This window comes from Amblyraja radiata, chromosome 20, assembly GCF_010909765.2.
Source record: "Amblyraja radiata isolate CabotCenter1 chromosome 20, sAmbRad1.1.pri, whole genome shotgun sequence".
NCBI classification, from domain to species: domain Eukaryota; kingdom Metazoa; phylum Chordata; class Chondrichthyes; order Rajiformes; family Rajidae; genus Amblyraja; species Amblyraja radiata.
This window is the reverse complement of record NC_045975.1, coordinates 40,965,987-40,987,547: the sequence shown is the minus strand read 5'-3', so window position 1 is coordinate 40,987,547 and position 21,561 is coordinate 40,965,987. Positions and strand designations below refer to the sequence as shown.

At 45.5% G+C, this 21,561-nt stretch overlaps 1 protein-coding gene across 3 annotated transcripts in view; it reads right to left on the bottom strand.

Moving 5' to 3' along the window:
- The window catches only part of pik3c2a (phosphatidylinositol-4-phosphate 3-kinase catalytic subunit type 2 alpha), a 169,340-nt gene that overhangs the window by 34,455 nt on the left and 113,324 nt on the right, over nt 1-21,561 (bottom strand). For all 3 annotated transcript variants that reach the window (XM_033038477.1, XM_033038475.1, XM_033038476.1), the window contains exons 12-17: nt 19,659-19,881; nt 12,936-13,058; nt 6,849-7,016; nt 4,822-4,933; nt 4,071-4,210; nt 1,898-2,086 (exon numbers count right to left, since the gene is read on the bottom strand). In XM_033038477.1, the coding sequence (XP_032894368.1) occupies nt 1,898-2,086; nt 4,071-4,210; nt 4,822-4,933; nt 6,849-7,016; nt 12,936-13,058; nt 19,659-19,881 (955 nt within the window). The remainder of the gene's footprint in view (nt 1-1,897; nt 2,087-4,070; nt 4,211-4,821; nt 4,934-6,848; nt 7,017-12,935; nt 13,059-19,658; nt 19,882-21,561) is intronic.

The following is a 21,561-nucleotide window of genomic DNA, read 5'->3' as shown; positions in this document are numbered from 1 at the left end:
CGTGCCACCAATTTATTCGCTTGGCTGTGTATTTGGAAGGAAAAAAGGGAGTACTGGTGCATGTTACACCTCTATTAAAAACTGTGAATCAAGATATACCAGGAGAGCACAAAGACTCAAAATCTCAGTCATAAAACTTGTGTAAATTAGATTTGTTCATCGTCAGCTTTCATCAACATAAATGAGATCCTAAATCCTTGGCGCAATGCACTTTGGTGTACCTACTGCTAACTTTGTTATTTTAAATACCTAATAAATGTTAGTTCTGGAAACCAATTGCACATCATTTTAGGATTGAATGCATTTGTTTTATTTATTCATCCCATTTGATTCCAAGAAAAATATTGTGGATGTTGCCCAGTTCATCACACAGACCAGACTCCCCACCATCAACTCCATGTACACTTCACACTGCCTTGGGAAAGCAGTCCACATAATCAAAGCCTTGTCCCACCCCGGTCATTCCTCTTCTCCCCGCTCCCGTCCGGCAGAAGATACAGAAGCTTGAAAGCGCGCACCACCAGACTCAGGAACAGCTTCTTCCCCCCTGTTATCAGATTTCTGAACAGTCCTTCCATAAGCTAGGATACTCTCCGATTCACCTCTACCCCATTGGCCTTTGTCTCTGGAACTGATGTGCTACAATGCTGCGAACTATATTCTGCACTCTGTATCTTCCCTTTTGCTCTACCTATTGTACTGGAGTTTGAACTGATTGTATCTGCATGCTATTTATCTGATGTGATTGGATAGCATGCAAATCTTTTCACTGTACCCATACATGTGACAAGGGTTAACAAACCTTCTGCTATATTAGATGACAAGGTATGGCAATTACCATTTAAAATAGGAGCGTATAGTCTGGGTTTATCTTTCCATGAGTTAGGAAGAGAGTTTAGTTTAAAAGATACAGCAGAGAAACAGGCCATTCGGCCCACTGAGTCGATGCCGATCACTGATCACCTGTTCATACCAGTTCTATGTTATTCAATTTTCTCATCCACTCTCTATACATTGGGGGCAATTTAGAGGACAATGAATCTGCAAGTCTTTGGAATGTGGGAGGAAACCCCTGTGGTCAGAGAGAGAACATGCAAACTCCACACACAGACAGCACTCAAGGTCAGGATTAAACCGGGTCTCTGGCACTGAGAGGCAGCAGTTCCACCCGCTGCGCCCCCTGGTGAAATATTGATCACTGAAAATATGAGGGGGGTTTACATCAGACTTGTCATATTCAACAAAACATCAACACTGATCAGAGAATAGATCCCCGAGCGATTAAAAAAGACACAAAGTGCTGGAGTAACTCAGCGGCTCAGGCAGCAACTCTGGCAAACATGGATAGACAACATTTTGGGTCAGGACCTTTCTTCAGACTGACTAGTTTGGTGGGGAGAAAGTTGGAAAGAGTTGGGCGTGTACCCAACTTCAAGAAGTTCTCCAATCCATTTGAAGGAGGGTTTGGGCCTGAAACGTCACCTATCCATGTTCTCCCGAGATATTGCCTGAGCCAATGAGTTACTCCAGCACTCTGTGAAACGTCACCTATTCATGCTCTCCCGAGATATTGCCTGAGCCAATGAGTTACTCCAGCACTCTGTGAAACGTCACCTATCCATGCTCTCCTGAGATATTGCCTGACCCAATGCGTTACTCCAGCATTTGATGTCTTATTTTTCATAAACCAGCTTCTGCAGTTTCTCATTTTTACGCACTGAAAGAATACTTCAGTTGTAAGACTTTTGACTGCAGAAGACCAGTCCTGTTTTCCTACCAAAAACTGGATTTGCTAGTCAACATTCACTAGCAGCAGGTCAGAGAAATCAAAATAGAATTTTGATTGCTATTTAATAGTATATTGAGAAACAATGCAGATGTTGATCAGGAATCTTACCTTGAATCCAGCAGCTCGAGAGCAGAGATGGGAGGCAGTGGAGTCCATTGATGGAGAAGCGCGTAGATCTCTGGGAGAGCATCCCAGTCCCAACTTGGTACACTAGCCAATAACTTGGGCAGGCTGGTGACGTGGGAAAAGCAGTACTGCCTCTTATCCCACAGGAGCTCCTTATCTGCCTTGGACAGTCTGCCGACAAACACAAATGCTTGTTAAAACAATCAATCATTCATCCCCTTCCCATACACATCTCTCTGTCCTGGGCCTCCTCGATTTTATTTCTATCAGTCTGAAGAAGGGTCCCGACCCAAAACATCTCCCATCCTTCTTCACCAGAGATGCTGCCTGTCCCACTGAGTTACTCCAGCACGTTGTGTCTATCATTCATCAGTGTTTAATATAGAGGATGAACAATTTTCTCCACGAAATGATTACTGCTATATTCTCAGATGGTGCAAGCATGTTGCCTTACCGTCTTCTGGTAATTTTGTTTTTAAAAGATACAGCATGGAAACTGGCCTTTGGCCCACCAAGTCTGCGCCGACCAGCCATTCCCGTACACGAGTTCTATCCTACACACCAGGGGACAATTTAGACAATAGACAATAGGTGCAGGAGCAGGCCATTTGGCCCTTCGAGCCAGCACCGCCATTCAATGTGATCATGGCTGATCATCCCCAATCAGTATCCCGTTCCTGCCTTCTTCCCATATCCCCTGACCGCTATTTTTAAGAGCCCTATCTAGCTCTCGCTTGATTTACAGAAGCTAATTAACCTGCAAGCCTGCACATCTTTGGAATGTGGGAGGAAACCGGTGCACCCGGAGAAAACCTACGTGGTCACAGGGAGAAGGGACAAATTCCGCACAACCACCCGTAGTCAGGATCAAACCCGTGTCTCTGGCGCTGTGAGGCAGCAACTCTACCAGCTGTACCACTCCACATATAGGAAAGGTTTAGGAGGATGGAGGCCAAACATGGGCAGGTATGAAGAGTGTAGATGGGGCATGTTGGACGGCCAAGGCAAGTCGGGCCTGTTTCTGTGCTATATGACTCTTTGTAATGATCTGATATGGTGGCAGTAAAGAACAGGATTGACCTTCAAGATGCAGCTACACAGTTAGTTGAAAGGTCTACCAACATCCTAAATGCGATGGCATCACTAGCAGAGAGGAAGGAAGGAAATAAATTGATACGCATCTCCGCTAAGAGCAGCTTGCTGGGATGTGGAAAATTGTCGAGTGACTTGACCCCGACTCCACTTATATTTCCATACTGCTTAGGAGGCAGACCTTGTTGTGCAAACAATTCAGTTCAGACTGACTGACTCAGCAGATTGGGAACTGAACTCGAGACATTGTGGTGTGTTTGGTTAAATGATATGTTGTTTTCACCAACAAATGCCTGGAGTGTCAAACACATTGCTGTGTGTTGACGGAGTGCTGTGTCACCCTGACACTCCGCCTTTCAGATGCGCAAATAATCTGTTCAGGGTCAAAGTTAAAAGCAACACCTTTGTGATTGTGAGGCAAATGCAAAACTGGTAAATCTCAGAAACTTTGCAGTTTGTTATTTAAAAAAATGAATGATTTAAATCTATGGGCAGCTCAGTGGTGCAGCGGTAGAGTTGCTGCCTTTCAGTGCCACAGACCCGGGTTCGATGCCAAATACTGTTGCTGTCTGTACGGAGTTTGTACGTTCTCCCTGTGACCACATGGGTTTTCCCCGGGTGCTTCAGTTTCTTCCCCCATCGCAGGTTTGTCAATTAACAGCAGGTCAGGCAGCATCTCTGGAGAAAAGGAATAGGTGACGTTTCAGGTCGAAACCCTTCTACAGACTGTTCTCCAGACTTTTCTCCAGAGATGCTGCCTGACCCGCTGTGTTATTTCAGCACTTTGTATCGATCTTCGGTGTAAACCAGCATCTGTAGTTCCTTCCTTCAGGTTTGTAGGTTAACTGGCTTTGGTATAAATTGTGAAATTGTCCCTCGTGTGTAGGATAGCGTTAGTGTCAGGGGTGATCGCTGGTCAGCGCGGACTCGGTGGGCCAATGGGCCTGTTTCCGCACTGTATCGCTAAAGTAATGTCTAAAGTTTATCAGCTGAACTTTAAACACATTGGCACACACACAGCAAAATCAAATATAACAGCGAGGTGTCCACAGGAAGAACTTACTCAAATGTCGAGTCTTTAGCAAACACGTCAAGAAGCTGCTGCTGGAAGGCTTGATCTAGTGTTTCAAAGCCCAGCTCCACCATCCGGCTGCACTCTGGAGGATGGTATACAATATCAAACGCAAAGGATGGAAAATCCACCTACGTTAAAAGTACAGGTTAGTCTGCTGCCTTGTCACCTGCTATAAACCAGGCAAAATATACAGAGAGTTCAGGCAGCACATAATGATGCACGGAGGAAATTACAGTCTGCAGTTGCAGTCAATTTTTTTCTTTCAATGACAAAAGCAAAAAGGCTTGGGTTAGTTTAGGGATACAGCATGGGAACAGGCCCTTCAGCCCATCAAATCCATGTTTTGTGCACGTACAACTAATTAAATCGCTTTGCTAAAAAAGAGCTCTCTTCCCCCACATGTGTTTAGTGTTCCCCCATCATGGAAATAGGACATTCAGCCCACCGACCATCCCATTTGCACTGGTTCCATGCTATTCCACTTTCTCATCCACTCCCCACACACTAGGGGCAATTTACAGAGGGCCAAATAACCGACAAAGCCGCACGTCTTTGGGATGTGGGAGGAGCACCCGGAAAATCCCCATGCAGTCATGATCGAACCCGGGTCTCTGGCGTCGTAGCTCTACCGCTGTGCCACTGTGGCACCCTAGATTCCCAAAGGAAATTCAACAGAGGAGAAATAATCAGGAGAGAACACTAGTTAGATTAACTTTCTCCAGGAGAGAATAATATTCACCTGTAACACCACTCTCCCCATCGAACTCCCCTTTCTGTGTGTGGTCCCTGCACTCGGGTTCCCTGAGTCCAACGTCCAGAGACTGAGTAACTTCCTTCCGCTCGTCAACACACTAGCAAGCAAAACACATTCATCAAAGACATGGACATTCAAAGCAAACGCCAAGAAAGCCCGCCAACGCCTCAACTTCTTTAGAAGGCTTAGGAAGTTCAGCATCACCCCAACAACTCTCACCAACTTCGACTGACGCGCTGCAGAAAGCATTTTATTGGGACGCACCATCATAGTTTGGAAACTGCCTCATCCAAGACCGCAAGAAATTTCAGAGTTGTGGACACAGCCCAGATCATCACACAAACCAACCTCCCTTCCACTGACTCCATCTCTACTTCACGCTACCTCAGCAAGGCCACCAGCATAATCAAGGACCAGTCTCACCCCGGTCACTCCCTCCTCTCCCCTCTCCCATCACGCAAGAGGCATGGAAGTTTGAAAACACATACATCCAGATTCAGGGACAGTTTCTTCCCAGCTGTTATCAGGCAAATGAATAATCCTATCGCCAACTAAGGAGTGGTCCTCAGCCAACATCCACCTCACTAAACCTTATCCCCTTCTCAGGCAACTGAACTGTCCTCTCACCAACGAGAAAGTGGTCTTGACCTTCCATCTACCTAATTGGAGACCTTTGAACTATCTTTAATTGGACTACTGGACTTTATCTTGTACTAATTTGCTTTGATGGTTTGATTGTAATCGTGTATAGTCTTATAGTCTTTTCTCTGACTGATCGCATGCAACACAAAGCTTCACACGGTACCTGGGTCCACGTGACAATAATAAACTGGAGACTCGGAGGTGTGGTTGTTGTCTACAAGCACAATGACTATGTTGGGCAGAAAAATCACGCTAATGGCCTGAGATCACATCTGGTCAGAAAGCCCTTAGCTATTTTTCCATGTTCTAAAAACAGTTAAAAAGTACATTTGAAAAAACTAAAACAGGATAGATGCAAGGAACTGCAGATGCTGGTTGTCAAAATAAGACACAGTGCTACACTAACTCGGCGAGTCACGCAGCATCACTGGAGGACATAGATAGGTGACGTTTCGATTCGGGACCCTTCTTCAGCCTGACCCGCTGCATTACTTCTACACTTGGTGTCTTTTTTTTTTTATTGCCACAAAACATTCAAAATATTTGTATTGAAAAACTCTCATTTGACACAACTTAAAATAAAATTTAACAAATGATTGCATTCCCCTTTGCTTTTTGATGAAGGTGGATAAACTATAAGGAGAGCTTGGACATGCTTGAGATTGTTTTCTCAGGAATGGAGGTCGAAGGGAGACCCGAGAGATGTCTATAATGTAGCTGTAACTCGGTGACTGCCAATCACCCCCCCACCACCCGGACACTTATTATCACTTATTATTATTTATTCAAATCATTTGCTATGTCGCTCTTCCAGGGAGATGCTAAATGCATTTCGTTGTCTCTGTACTGTACACTGACAATTAAAATTGAATCTGAATCTGAATAAAATGATGAGATGCGCAGATAGGGTAGACAGTCAGAACTTTTTTCCCCAGGGTAGAAATGGCAAAAATCTGAGGGCATAGCTTTAAGGTGCGAGGTGCCACGTTTAAAGATGTGTGGTGGTGGAGGCAGATATGATAGTGGCATGTAACAGGGTTTCTAGATAGGCACAATGCCCTTCCTAATCACGAACCTATCAATCTCTGCATTCAAAATACCCAATGAGTTAGCCTCCAGACATCTGTGGCAATTAATTCCACAGATCCACCATCCACTGGCTAAATAAATTCCTTCTCATCCCCATTCTAAAGGTAAGGCCTTTTATTCTGAGGCGGTCTCCACTGATTCTAGTCTCTCCCACTAGTACAAACATCCTCACCACATCCAGTCTATCCAGGCCTTTCATTATTTGATAGGTTTCAATGAGTTCCTTGCTCATCCTTCTGTCACATTGTAGTGAGAAGATGAAAAATAAAATAAATAATTACCGATTAAAGTTGAAGAGAGGCATAGACACTCGGCCGAGATACTCTGGCCCTTTCCTTTGCTTGTTAGAGTCGGGGGATCCAGCTGCTGTTGGATTGGGAACGCCATACAGACTGACACTTAGCATCGATTCAAGGGCCAACTGAGAAATCTGTACCGGGAAACTGATTCTGGAAGGCAACAACAACAAGTGGCTGGTTAGACACGATAGTCATAAGTCATAGGATCAGAATTAGGCCATTCAGCCCATTGAGTCTACACCACCATTCAATCATGGCTGATCTATCTTTCCCTCTCAACCCCATTCTCCTGCCTAATCCCAATAACCTTTGATGCCCTTACAAACAGGGAGGCACAGTGACACAGCGTACTGCCTCACAGAGCTGGTCATCCGGGTTCGATCCGGACCACCGGTGCTGTCTGTATGGAGTTCGTACGTTCCCCCTGTGACCATGTGGGTTTTCACTTGGTACTCCAGTTTCCTCCGACACTCCAAAGATGTGCAGGTTTGTAGGTTAATTGGCTTCGGTAAAATTGTAAATTTGTCACTGGTGTGCAGGATAGTGTTAGTGTGCGGGGCGAGTGCTGGTTGGCACGGTCGGTGGGCCGAAGGGCCTGTTTCCACGTTGTATCCCAGAAGTCTAAAGTAAAGTTTAATGAAGGATAGGTCAATCTCCGCTTTAAAAATACACAACCACAATCTCCATAGCCATCAGTGGCAATGAATTCCACAGATTCATCACCCTCTGACTAAAGAAATTCCTCCTCATCTCCTTTATATAGGTACGTCCTTTTATCTGAAACACTGAAAAGGCAAACCCATTAGGTTGGCCAGGGTGGAATGAATCTTGATAATCAAGGTTTTCAGATCAACTCTGTTGAACTAATTTAAGTATGAGAGAAATACAGTGTGGAAACAGACCCTTTGGCCCAACTTGCCCACACCTGCCAACATGTCCCAGCTACACTAGTCCAACCTGCCCATATTTGGTCCATATCCCTTCAAACCTGTCCGATTCATGTACCTGTCTAACTGTTTCTTAAATGTTGGGATAGTCCCTGCCTCAACTACCTCCTCGGGCAGCTTGTTCCATAGACCCATCATCCTTTGTGTGAGAAAGTTATCCCTCAGATCCCTTAAATGTTTTCCCCTTCACCTTAAACCTATGTCCTCTGGTTCTCGATTCATCTATTCTGGGCAAGAGGCTGTGTGCATCTACCCAATCTATTCCTCTCATGAGCTTATACACCTCAATAAGATCACCCCTCATCCTCTTGTGCTCCAAGGAATAAAGTCCCAGCCTATTTAACATCTCTCTATAGCTCAGATACTCAAGTCCTGGCAACATCCTTGTAAATATTCTCTGCATCCTCTCCAGCTTGACATCATCTTTCCTATAACACGGTGCCCAGAACTGAACACAATACTCTAAATGCGATCTCACCAATGTCTCATACAAATGCAACATGACCCCCCCAACATCTATACTCAATACTCTGGCTGATGAAGGCCAATATGCCAAAAGTCTTTTCGACCACCCGTACTACCTGCGACTCGACCATCAAGGAACCGTGCACCTATACTCATGGATCCCTCTGCTCTACAACACTCCCTAGAGACTTTACTGTGTAGGTCCTGCCCTTGTTCCACATCCCAAAATGCAACATCTCACATTTCTCAGTATCAAATTCCATCAACCATTCCTCCGCCCACCCGGCCAATCGATCCAGATCCTGCTGCAATTTTTCACAACCATCTTCACTATCTGCAAAACCACCAACTTTTGTATCATCAGCAAACTTGTTAATCTTGCCCTGTATGTTCTCATCCAAATCATTGATGTAGATGACAAACAGTAACGTGCCCAGCACTGAACCCTGAGGCACACCACACGTCACAGGCCTCCAGTCCAAGAAGCAACCTTCCACTACTTCCATGAAGCCAATTTTCTATCCATTCAGCTATCTCTCCTTGGATCCCATGCAATCTAACCTTCCAGAGCAAGGGTTAACTTCTTGGCAATTTCTTGAAAAGCAGTAATATGGACATACAGGAGTTATTAGCAGAAAATGTAATTTCTCCTTGAAATGAGATGTACAGAAACATAGGGAAAACAAGGTGCAGAAGTAGGCCATTTGGCCCTTCGAGCCAGTATCGCCATTCCATATGATCATGGCTGATCATCTAAAATCAGTACCCCGTTCCTGCTTTCCCCCCTATCCCTTGATTCCGTTAGCCCCAAGGGCTAAATCTAACTCTCTCTTGAAAACATCCAGTGAATTGGCCTCCACTGCCTTCTATGGCAGAGAATTCCACAGATTCACAACTCTCTGGGCGAAGACGTTTTTCCTCATCTCAGTCCTAAATTGCCTACCAAAAATTCTTAAACTGTGACCTCTGGTTCTGGACTCCCCCAACATCGGAAACATTTTTCCTGCATCTAGCCTGTCCAATCCTTTAAGAATTTTATATGATTCTATGAGATTCCCTCTCATCCTTCTAAATTCCAGTGAATACAAGCCCAGTCGACTCATTCTTTCATCATGTGTCAGTCCCGCCATCCTGGTAATTAATCTGGTGAACCTACGCTGCACTCCCTCAATAGCAATAATGTCCGTCCTCAAATTAGGAGACCACAAGTGCTCACAATACTCCAGTTGTGGTCTCACCAGGGCCCTGCACAAATGCAGTAGGACCACCTTGCACCCAAACTCAAATCCTCTTGCAATGAAGGTCAACATACCATTAGCTTTCTTCACTGCCTGCTGTACCTGTATGCATACTTTAAGTGACTGATGTACAAACATACCTAGGTCTCGTTGCACCTCCCCTTTTCCTAATCTGACACCATGCAGATAATAATCTGCCTTCCTGTTCTTGCCACCAAAGTGGATGCCCTCTCATTTATCCACACTATACTGCATCTGCCATGCATCTGCCCACTCACCCAACCTATCTAAGTCAGCCTGCAGCCTCGTAGCATCCTCATCGCAGCTCACACTGCCACCCAGCTTTGTGTCATCTGCACACTTGGAAATGTCACATTTAATTCCTTTGTCCAAATCTTTAATAAATATTGTAATCAACTGGGGTCCCAGCACCGATCCTTGTGGCACCCCACTAGTCATTGCCTGCCATTCTGAAAAGGACCCGTTAATTTGTACTCTTTGCTTCGTCTGCTAACCAGTTCTCTATCCATGTCAATACCCTACCCCCAATTTCATGTGCTTTAATTTTGCACACTAATCCCGTGTGGGACCTTGTCAAAGGCTTTTTGAAAGACCAGATAAATCACATCCACTGGATCGCCCTTATCCATTCTACTTGTTACATCCTCAAAAAATTCCAGAAGATGAGACAAGCATGATTTCCAAATGCACTGCTGTACTCCAACATCTTTAATAATCGACTCAAGCATCTTCCCCACTGCCGATGTAAGGCCAACTAGTCTTTGATTATCCATTTTCTCTCTCCCTCCTTTCTTAAAAAGTGGAGTTACATTAGCTACCCTCCAGTCCACAGGAATTCAATTGAATAAATGTTATCAACCAAGTATGTATACATACAAGGAATTTGCCTTGGTGTTTTCCTCGCAAGGATAATAACATGACATACAGAAGACAATTAAAAATAAAACATGATAATTTAAACATGAGTAGATTAATATAAAATACCAGAGCAAAATGAGACTACAGGCTTTTGGCTGTTGAGTCGAGCCGGGGTGAGAGGGGTCAGAGATGATCTTACCTGCTCGTTTCCTGGCCCCTGCAGTGTGCAGTTAGTCAATGGGGGGGGAAGGTTGTAGCCAACAACTTTCTCGGCTGATCGAATGATTCGCTGCAGCCTCCGGATGTCATGCTTGGTGGCTGAGCCAAACCAGACCATGATGAAGAAGGTGAGGATAGACTCTATGATGGCCAAGTGTAAAATTGGATCATAATTCCCTGTGGCAGATTGTGTTTCCTCAGCTCCCACAGGAAGTACATCCTCTGTTGGGCCTTTTTGACTGTGGAGTCGATGGCAGACCCCCCCCCCCCCAACCATTTAAGATCCCTGGAGATGATGGTTCCAAGGAACTTAAATGACTCCACAGATGTGACTGTGGTGTTGTTGATGGTGAGTGGGGGGAGGGGAGGGGGAGTTCTCCTAAAGTTTACAATCAATTCCACCATCTTAAGAGCATTGAGCTCTAGGTTGTTGCGATGGCACCAGGACAACTTCCTGGTGTGTCACTTCCTGTCTGTAGGCAGATTCCTCTCCATCCTGGATCAGTCCAATCCGGTAGACAAAAATGCTGGAGAAAGCTCAGCGGGTGAGGCAGCATCTATGGAGCGAAGGAAATAGGCAACGTTTCGGGTCCAAACCTTTCTTCAGTCTGAAGAAGGGTTTGGACCCGAAACGTTGCCTATTTCCTTCGCTCCATAAATGCTGCCTCACCCGCTGAGTTTCTCCAGCATTTTTGTCTACCTTCGGTTTTCCAGCATCTGCAGTTCCTTCTTAAACATTCAGTCCAATCAGGGTTGTGTCGTCCGCAAATTTGAGAAGCTTGACAGAGGTGACTGTGAAGGTGCAGTTGTTGGTGTGGAGAGAGTAATGGAGAGGAGAGAGTACACAGCCTTGCGGTGCTTCAATGCCGAGGGTCAGCGGGTCAGGGATGTACTTTCCCAGACTCACATGCAGCTTCCTGTCTGTCAGGAAGTTGGTGATCCACTGACAGAGGGTTCAGGCACAGTCAACTGGGAGAGTTTGGAGCGTAGAGGCTCTAGCACAATGGTGTTGAATACAGAGCTAAAATCCACAAACAAAATCCTGGTGGTCTAGGTGCTGGAGGATGAAGTGCAGGCCTAGGTTGACTGCATCATCCACTGATCTATTGGCCCAGTATTCAAACTGCAGGGGGCCAAAGGGAGTGTTCTCTACGCAAGTTTTGTGAGAAACACAAACCATCAAACCTTACAGCAACCGTAAGAAAACAGGGTCTTCGGCTCATGATGTCTGTGCCGACCAGCGATCCTCGTACACTAGCACTATCCTACACCCAGGGGCAATTTACAATTTTACCGAAGCCAATTAACCTACAAACCTGTATGTCTTTGTAGTGTGGCAAAAAAACGGAGAACCTGGAGAAAACACATGCCATCACGGGGAGAACGTACAAACTCCAGACAGACAGCACCCGTAGTCAACACCGATCCAGGATCTCTCGTGCTGTAAGGTAGCAACTCTACTGCTGCGCCACTGTGCTGCCCTTAGACCTTATTTTCAAATGGAACAAAAGAAAACCCTCAAAGAAAATGAGGCACCGTTTCATTCGGAGAGAGAAGTTGTGGTTTTACGACCAATTTAACACTAGTGACTTTGCTACAGAATCAACAGTGTTTCAGTTGCTGCTACTCAAGTGCATTAAAAACCACAAAAGCTTCTACTCAATATTTTACATTGCTTGGATTAGTCATGAGCTGCAGTCTAAATTTACCCATGTGTGAAAATGATTGTTTTTTTAAATAGTCTAAAATAGTATCACTAGTCTTTTAATTTTTTCAAAAGATACTATTACCTCTTCAGCGAGAAAATAGCACATTTGCTTCACTGCCACATTAAAGTTAACAATTGCGGAATTCCAACATGCAATAGCTCATGTGCATGTTGAGAACTTTTTGCTATTGTGTGTACTGACTGCTCCCATCTCCCTGCGAGTCGACCCAACCTACAGAGAGGAAGTCAGCGATATGATCAATCAAAGGGAAACAGGGGAAATGCTCTTTGTTGAAGTGGGTGGATATCTGGCAATGAGGCAACGCTGACAGATCAGAAGTAAAGCCAAAATTCACCGTTTGCTGCTTTCAAACCTTTCGTTTGATCAACATCATAGAGTAGAGATGCAGGCTCTTCAGCCCACCAGGTCTGCACTGACCAATAATCACCCCAAGTGTGTGTAGAATAGTGCTAATGTGCTGGGATCGCTGGTTGGTGCGGATTCGGTAGGCCGAAGGGCCTGCTTCTGTGCTGTATCTCTAAACTAAGTGTGTTATTCCTACCATTTATTTCATAGACTCCATTCAACTCATTAAACAGAAAATATACTCACAGTTCATCCCATTTGATGTGGTAGAAAAAGCTGCGGTATGTCCCCACCTTCTTGGACTGCACCGGTTTAAACAGATCCTTCCCATTGTGGGTCAGTGAACAAACCAGGAAGTATTTCTCAAAACTGAAAAGAAAATATGCATCAAATATCAGCAGAATTATGTTTAGAGATGAAGAGTGGAAACAGGCCCTTCAGCCCACAATAGTATCATTTAAGAGGCTTCTGGACAGGCACATGGATATGGAGGGATATGGATCATGTGCAGGCAGGAGATTAGTTTAAATAGGCATCATGTTCAGCATGGGCATTGTGTTCAGCATGGGCATTGTGGGCTGAAGTGCCTGTTCCTGTGCTGTGTTGCTCTCTGCATTACCAAAAAAAATGTAGATCACTTGTTTGGGCAACTTGTGTTGGTAAAGTAAATGACGACCAATGCCACCGTGAGTTTGGAAAAGACTTACTTCAGCCCACCGAGTCCACACTGACCATCGACCATCCTTTCACACTCGTTCTGTGTTATCCCACTTTCTAATCCACCCCCTACACACTCGGGGCAATTTAACCTACAAATCCGCATATCTTTGGGATGTGGGAGAAAACCGGAACAACCAGAGGAAACTCATGCGGTCACAGGGAGAACCTGCAAACTCCACACATACAGCTCCCGAGATCAGGATCAAACTGGGTCTCTGGCGCTGTGTGGCACCAACTCTGCCATTGTGCCACCTTTAAATTACATTTAACTTGATTATATTTCTGAGCATAGCTTGGAGAATAACATTAGGTTTATAACCCTGTTGAATTATTAATAACATCAAGAGTCATTTGCCAATTTCAGTTTAATGTAACTAAGACTCTCAGTAACAATAGTCAGCAATCAAACATTTTTTATTAATGAATAAACAGCTATTTAGAATTTACCAGCATGTATTTAAATGGCAATGTATTTCATTCACAATTGGAGACACAAGGAGCTGCAGATGCTGGAATCTTGAGCAGAACAGAATCCTGGAGGAACTCAGTGGGTCAGGCCAGGCACGGAAATCACTATCAAAATATGGAGGGGACCGGGGGACGGGGGGGGACACAATTTCTTGGCGGCCGCGCGCGCATGCGCATGCGCACACTCACACACACGCGCGTGCGAGGCTTCAGAGGCCCAATCCAGTGCTAAATGCAGCTCAACTGTGCCTGTCTCGCCGGGTTAACCTACAGCCCTGCTTAGACTGACGGGATACCAGCGCTGCTTCTCCACGCTGGCTGTAAACCTGGGCCACATTTCCCGCAAGTCCAGGCAGGGCTGTAGGTTAACCTAGCGGGACAAGCAGATTTGAGCTGGGTTTAGCACTGCTTCTCTGCGCTGGCTGTAGGCCTGGGGGCACAGCTCCCCTCTGACTCCCGACGTCTCTGGCCACCCCCCGGGCGTGGGGGTGGGATGGGCACTCGGGTGGGGACGGGACGGCGCCGGAGAGCAGGGGTCGATCCTGGCTGCGGATGAGGTGCAGGTCTGTGCTGAGTGTTTTGGCACGTCTCCCCCCTCCAATCACCGCGCTGAATTATCATGTCCCGTCCCCATTGCCTGCTGACCGACAGCTCTCTCGTCCAATCGGCGCCCTCGATCAGCCGTCCCACCTCCACTGTCTCGCGGGAAGCGGAGATTTCACCGGGTTTTAAAATCCGGATTACAAAAAAGGGGGGGGGGCTGTTCCCCACCTCTCAAAACAGGGGGGGACGTGACCCACCTGCCCCCCCCCCCCCCCCGGGATTTCCGCCCCAGGGCCAGGCAGCATCAGTGGAGAGAACGGCCAGACAATGTTTTGGGTTGAGACCCTTCTTGAGACTGAACACAATCTGTCCATTCCCTCCACAGGTGCTGCCTGACCGCTGAGTTCCTCCAGCACTTTGTGTTTTGCCCTGGATTCCATCGTCTGCAGTTTCTTGTGTCTCCAGCTTTTATTGGATGCATGTTTTGTTTATAATTTCAATTTCTGTTAACCTCCCACTTCTTCAGTAAATACATTCGGATACAATTACCTGGATGGGCCAAAGCAAATCACTCTCAAATCTCTGGCAAGTCCCTAAACTCAGAACAATGGATATTATTAAAGGCAGAACCAAAGAGCTACAGATGCTGGTTTATACCAAAGGCAAACTCAAAGTGTTGGAGTAACTCAGGGGGTCAGGCAGCATCTAACGAGAAGGATGGGTGACTGTTTTGGGCTGGGTCGGTTTGTGTCTGAAGAAGAGTCCTGACCCGAAAAGTCGCCCCGGCACTTTGTGTCTATCTTTGATATGGTGAGACACTAGCGAGATATAATGAGATAATTTTCCTGCTTGACATCCCAAATTCACACAAAAGCCCAATGACCCTTGGTCATTAAGTTTCCATTCATTAATTCATGACTGGAATACATCCACATCTAAATATTCTTCACCTAAGTACTTTACAGTGTACAGCAATGTAAAAATAGAAAACTATCCATGTGTGAATTGGACGAAGTACACATGGAACTGACCCAGATTTGAATTTATATTTTGGTTACAAAAGACTTCAGTGAACTTTCTGCCTACCAAGCATAGGGCCAGCTGGCAGCATGTGTGATGACCAATGTACAGCGTGAAAACTCAGCTGACCCTGCAACTGAAATAAGGCGACACAAAAAAAACATCAACCACCCACAAATGTGAAGTTGTGCATTTAGTCATAAAGTGTGGAAACAGGCTCTTCGACCCAACTTGCCCACACCGACTAACATGCCCCATCTGCACTAGTCCCACCTGCCTGCATTTGGCCCATATCCCTCAAACCCATCCTATCCATGTACCTGCCTAAATGTTCCTTAAACGTTGCGATAGTCCCTGCCTCAACTAGCTCTCCCAGCAGCTGTGTTCATACATCCACCACCGTTTGTGTAAAAAAGTAACCCCTCAGGTTCCTATTAAATCTTTCCATCACCTTAAACCCATGCCCTCTGGTTGTTGATTCCCCCTACTCTGAGTAAGAGATCACCCTATAAATTCCTCTCATGATTTTATACACCTTCATACAATCACCCTTTATCCTCCTGCACGCCAAGGAATAGAGTCCAAGGAAGGAATTTGAATGTTTAATGCATGAAGTACTCTGTGGCATCTTGGCAAGAGGTGTGAGCAATAAAGATCCAGATCTTTACGCCAAAATGACTATTTGGAAATAATATTGCGGCCATGCAAAGTTATAAAGAAGAACTTCAGTTCTGAATTATTATAGTATTTTACAGTGTGTATGGCACATCTGCAAACAGATTCATTCTGGTTAGTCCTGCTAAAATGTGAGAGAGTTGATCATACACTTGCAAGCAGAGTTTTTATTCTTCAAAGGGAATATTATCACATAAAAGTCCCTTGCTCTGCTCAAGTAAGGCAGACATTGCCTTCTGGACACAAAAACCATGATGATGTATTCAAGAGAGAGTTAGATATAGCTCAAGGCTAACGGAATCAGGGGATATGGGGAGAAAGCAGGAACAGGGTGATGTTGAATGACCATTGAATGGCGGTACACAAAATTGCTGGAGAAACTCAGCGGGTGCAGCAGCATCTATGGAGCGAAGGAAATAGGCGACGTTTCGGGCCGAAACCCTTCTTCAGACTGATGGGGGGGGGGCTCGAATGGCTGAATGGGCTTCTTCTGCAAATATTTTCTATGTTTCTATGACTAACCAGTGTAGTTCCATAACTCCGAGCCTCTTTCCTTTCACTGGTTTCAGTCGAGGATGGGGTGGGGTGAGCTCAGGCTGGAGGGGACAGGGTCTGGAGTGCGGAGGGGGGGGATGGGGCGGATGGGGGGAGCTGGGGTGGAGGGACGGAGATGGGACTTGGATGGTGCGTTCAGGTGAAGTGAATCATACTTCCACACCAGCTCTGGCCACAGCGATAGTCGCATTCTGGTGGCAACTACCAATTATTTGTAACTTCAAGAAAAGGGTTAAATGAATATTAGAGATGTACCATGGAAACAGCGATCACCCATTTACACTTGTTCTATGTCACCTCACTTTTTCATCCACTCCCTACACACCAGGGGCAATTTACAGAGGGTCAATTAACCCACAAACACGCAAGAATTTAGGACGTGGGAAGAAAACGGAGCATCCGGAGGAACCCCACGGGGTCACTGGGAGAACGTGCAAACTCCACACTGACAGCAACCGAGGTCAGGATCAAATCAGTCTCTGGCGCTGAGAGCCAACAGCTCACCACTGCACCACCCCCATTGTGAATGAAAGCATTAAGAAGCTGTGATATTGGAGGAGTTAGTTCACAGCTCTCTGGTGTCTCCACAAACAGGACATTCCCCAGTGTTACTCCCACACCTCTCACCATTATTTTCTGTTCCAGATTTTTTCTGATGTTTCTTTTTTTTAAGCAGGGATTGGACACAAGGGACCTCAAAATCTAGGTCAAACCTTCTAAAATAAGTTAGGAACAAAATTGAGCAGCAAATGGGGTAACCTAGCTCATACCTATCATTTTAAAAGAGGCAAATTTAGACTTTAAACTACAGTGACACAGTGTGGAAACCAGCTCCTCAGCACAAACCAGCAATCACCCCATACACTGACACACTCGGGACAATTTTTACAACTTACGTAAGTCAATTAACCTAGAAACCTGTACGTCTTTAGAGTGTGGGAGAAACCAGAACATCCGGAAGAAACCAGTGTGGTCACAGGGAGAATGGACAAACTCTGTACAGCCAACGCCCGTAGTCAGGATGGAACCCGGGTCTCCGGCGCTGGCAACTCTATCTGCTGTGCCACTGTGTCGCTGCCTTTTACATGGACACAGAGAACTGCAGATGCTGTTTTACATCAAAAGAAAGTTGAATGTTTCTATGCTTATAATTTGAAGAGTTGATAATTATTCTTAGCAGCTTGTCGGAGTCATAAAGCACATGGCAACAGGCTATTCGGCCCAACTTGCCCATGCTGACCAACATGCCTGCATTTGCCCCATATCCTTCTAAACCTACCCAGAACGGCAGGCAGGGGCGAGTGGAGTGCCACATGGCTCGGTGTTGGAGCCTCAACTGTTTACCATATATATTAATGATTTGGAAGAGGGAATTAGGAGCAACACTAGCAAGTTTGCGGATGACACAAAGCTGGGTGGCAGTGTGAGCTGTGAAGAGGATGTTAGGAGGTTGCAGGGTGACCTGGACAGGTTGAGTGAGTGGGCAGATGCGTGGCAGATGCAGTATAATATAGATAAATGTGAGGTTATCCACTTTGCCGCCAAAAATCAGGTGGCAGATTATTATCTCAATGGGGTTAGGTAAGGGGGAGGTGCAGCAAGACCTGTACACCGGTCACTGAAAGTTGGCGTGCAGGTACAGCAGGCAGTGAAGAAAGCTAATGGAATGTTGGCCTTCATAACAAGAGGATTTCAGTATAGAGTAAAGAGGTTCTTCTGCAGCTGTTTAGGGCTCTGGTGAGACCAGATCTGGAGTATTGTGTACAGTTTTGGTCTCCTAATTTGAGGAAGGACGTCCTTGTGACTGAGGCAGTGCAGCGTAGGTTCACGAGATTGATCTCTGGGATGGCGGGTCTGTCATATGAGGAAAGATTGAAAAGACTTGGCTTGTATTCACTGGAGTTTAGAAGGATGAGGGGGAATCTTTTACAAACATATAAAATTATAAAAGGACTGGACAAACTAGATGCTGGAAAAATGTTCCCAATGTTGGGCGAGTCCAGAACCAGGGGCCACAGTCTTAGAATAAAGAGGCGGTCATTTAAGACTGAGGTGAGAAAAAACATTTTCACCCAGAGAGTTGTGAATTTATGGAATTCCCTGCCACAGAGGGCAGTGGAGGCCAAGTCACTGGATGGATTTGAGAGAGAGTTGGATAGAGCTCTGGGGGCTAGTGGAGTCAAGGGATATGGGGAGAAGGCAGGCATGGGTTATTGATAGGGGACGATCAGCCATGATGACAATGAATGGCGGTGCTGGCTCGAAGGGCCGAATGGCCTCCACCTATTTTCTATGTTTCTATCCATATACCCAAGATAGACACAAAAAGCTGGAATAACTCAGTGGGACAGGCAGCATCTCTGGAGAGAAGGAATGGGTGACGTTTCGTGTCGAGACCCTTTTTCAGACTTCCCAGTTCGGACTCAACCTGGATTATAGATTCCAACAGTTGATCTGCATTCCAGACTATCCATTTACCTGTCTGAATGTCTTTTAAATTAGTTTGATAGTCCCTGCCTCAACTACCTCCTCCAGCAGCTCATTCCACACACCCACCACCTTTGTGTAAAAAAAGTTGTCCCTCAGATTCCTACTAAATCTTTCCCCCTTCACCTTAAACCGATGCCCTCCAGTTCTTAATTCTCTACTCCATTTAGTTTATTTTTGGCAACTTGTTCCAAGGTACAGTGAAAAGCTTTTGTTGCATGCTAATCAGTGCTCTGGGTAAAAGACAGTGTAGTCACCCTGTCTATTCCCCTCAGGACTTTATACATGTCTAGAAGATTTGCCACCCAGCCTCCTGCGCTGCAAAGAATAAAGTCCCAGCTTGTCCAACCTCTCCTTGAAGCCTGGCTTGTGTTGTCGGGCCAATTTCCTTGCTGTGTGACTCTTATTTAATTTTCCTGTTGATTTTATGTCCCAAGCGAGGCAGATCTGAAAGGCAGGCGGAGATAGTTCTACAAATGTCCCTCAACGTTGCTCACCCACCTGCTGACCCAGACCCCTGGGATCCTGTGAGCGGCAAACAGGGTGAACTGCAGGTGTTCTGACGTGGTGCGAGCTTCCTTCGTGCACTTGGTGCTCGGCGGCAGATCGCCAGTGGTACCGGGGTTGTGGCTGAAGGAACTCATGTAGAGCTGCAGCAGGTCATCGATGGCCAGCGTGAGCTCATGGACACTTGCCTTTAGGGGACTCACCGCTGGCGGAGACCCTGAAATCAGAAGCACACACGTCAGATCACATAGATCCATGCATTGAAGGTATACAGATGTCTGCATGTCTTTGGGACGTGGGAGGCAACCGGAGCGGTCGCAGGGAGAACATGCAAACTCCACACAGACAGCACCCAAAGTCTGGATTGAACATGGGTCTCTGGCGCTGTGAGGCAGTTGTTCTACCAGCTGCGCCACTGTACCATGTACTGGATGAACAATATTAATTTAGTAGCATTTTTAATTATTTAGTTTCTGTTTAGTTTATTGTCACATGTACCCGGAACAGTGAAAAACTTTATTCTTGCCTGCTATCCAGTCAGCAGAGAGACTATACATGATTACAATCTATCTGTCCACAGTGTACCGATACAGGATAATGGGAATAACGTTTAGTGCAAGTTAAAGTCTAGTAAAATCCAATTAAAGATAGTCCGATGGTCTCCTATGAGGTAGATGGGAGGTTATAGTTACTCTTTTGCCTTGAGATAAAAAGTTTGGGGAAAAATAATTACAATTAAACTAAATCATGTTAATGACCCAAGATGAATCTAAATACAGTCACGGTGGCGCAACGGTAGAGTTGCTGCCCAGGTTCCATCCCGATTACAGGTGCTGTCTGTACAGAGTTTGTACGTTCTCCCTGTGACCTGCGTGGGTTTTCTCCGAGATAGGTTTCCTCCCACATTACAAAGACATACAAGTTTGCAGGTTAATTGGCTTGGTAAATGTAAAAATTATCCCTAGTGGATGTAGGATAGTGTTAATGTGCGGGGATCGCTGGTCAGCGCGGTACCGGTGGGCTGAAGGGCCTGTTTCTGCGATGCATCTCTAAACTAAATACAAAGTAGACATGACGAACTGCAGATGCTGGTTTATATTATTTTTAATCGTTTACTAAAAAAATCACAAAGCGTTGGAGTAACTCAGTGGGTCAGGAAGACATGGCTAGGTAACCATAAGGCCTATAGGAACAGTATTAAGCAGTTCATCCCATCGAGTTTTCTCCAGAGATGCAACCTGACCCGCTGAGTTAATCCAGCATTTTGTGTCAATCTTTGCTATAAATCAGCATTGGCAGTTCATTTTCTGTCATTACAATGTTGTTTATATTTGACCTAGTTCGTTCAAGTATTTCAGTATTTTACACAGTTTTGAATGAAATCCAACACTGGAGGGAAGCAAGATCGAGTGGTTGATAAACCTTGTTTAGCAATAAACACGATCCTGTCTGATTGACTGGACTGTAGGTGTGGTAGTGTTGAGTCAATTTGGATCTTGTTTTAACAAAAAATAATTGGGGCATGCCAGAAAATAGACATTGGTGCCTTTTGCCAGGTTTAGAGTTCAGATGGCAATTAGAGTTAGAGTTAAGATGTCAGGAACCTGTATTTCTGGGTGTAGAGAGAATTTTCCTGCCAATATGCAAAATTAATTGGCATTATTTATATTATATCATAGTTTAGAGAAACAGCGCAGAAACAGGTCCTTCGGCCAACCAAGTCCACACCGACCAGCAATCACCCCTACACCAACATTATCCTATACAGTAGGAATAATTTGCAATTTTTCCCAAAGCCAATTAACCTATAAACTGTACATCTTTGGAGTGTGGGAGAAAACACCAGGAGACAACCCATGTGGTCACGGGGAAAAGGCACAAACTCCATGCAGATCAA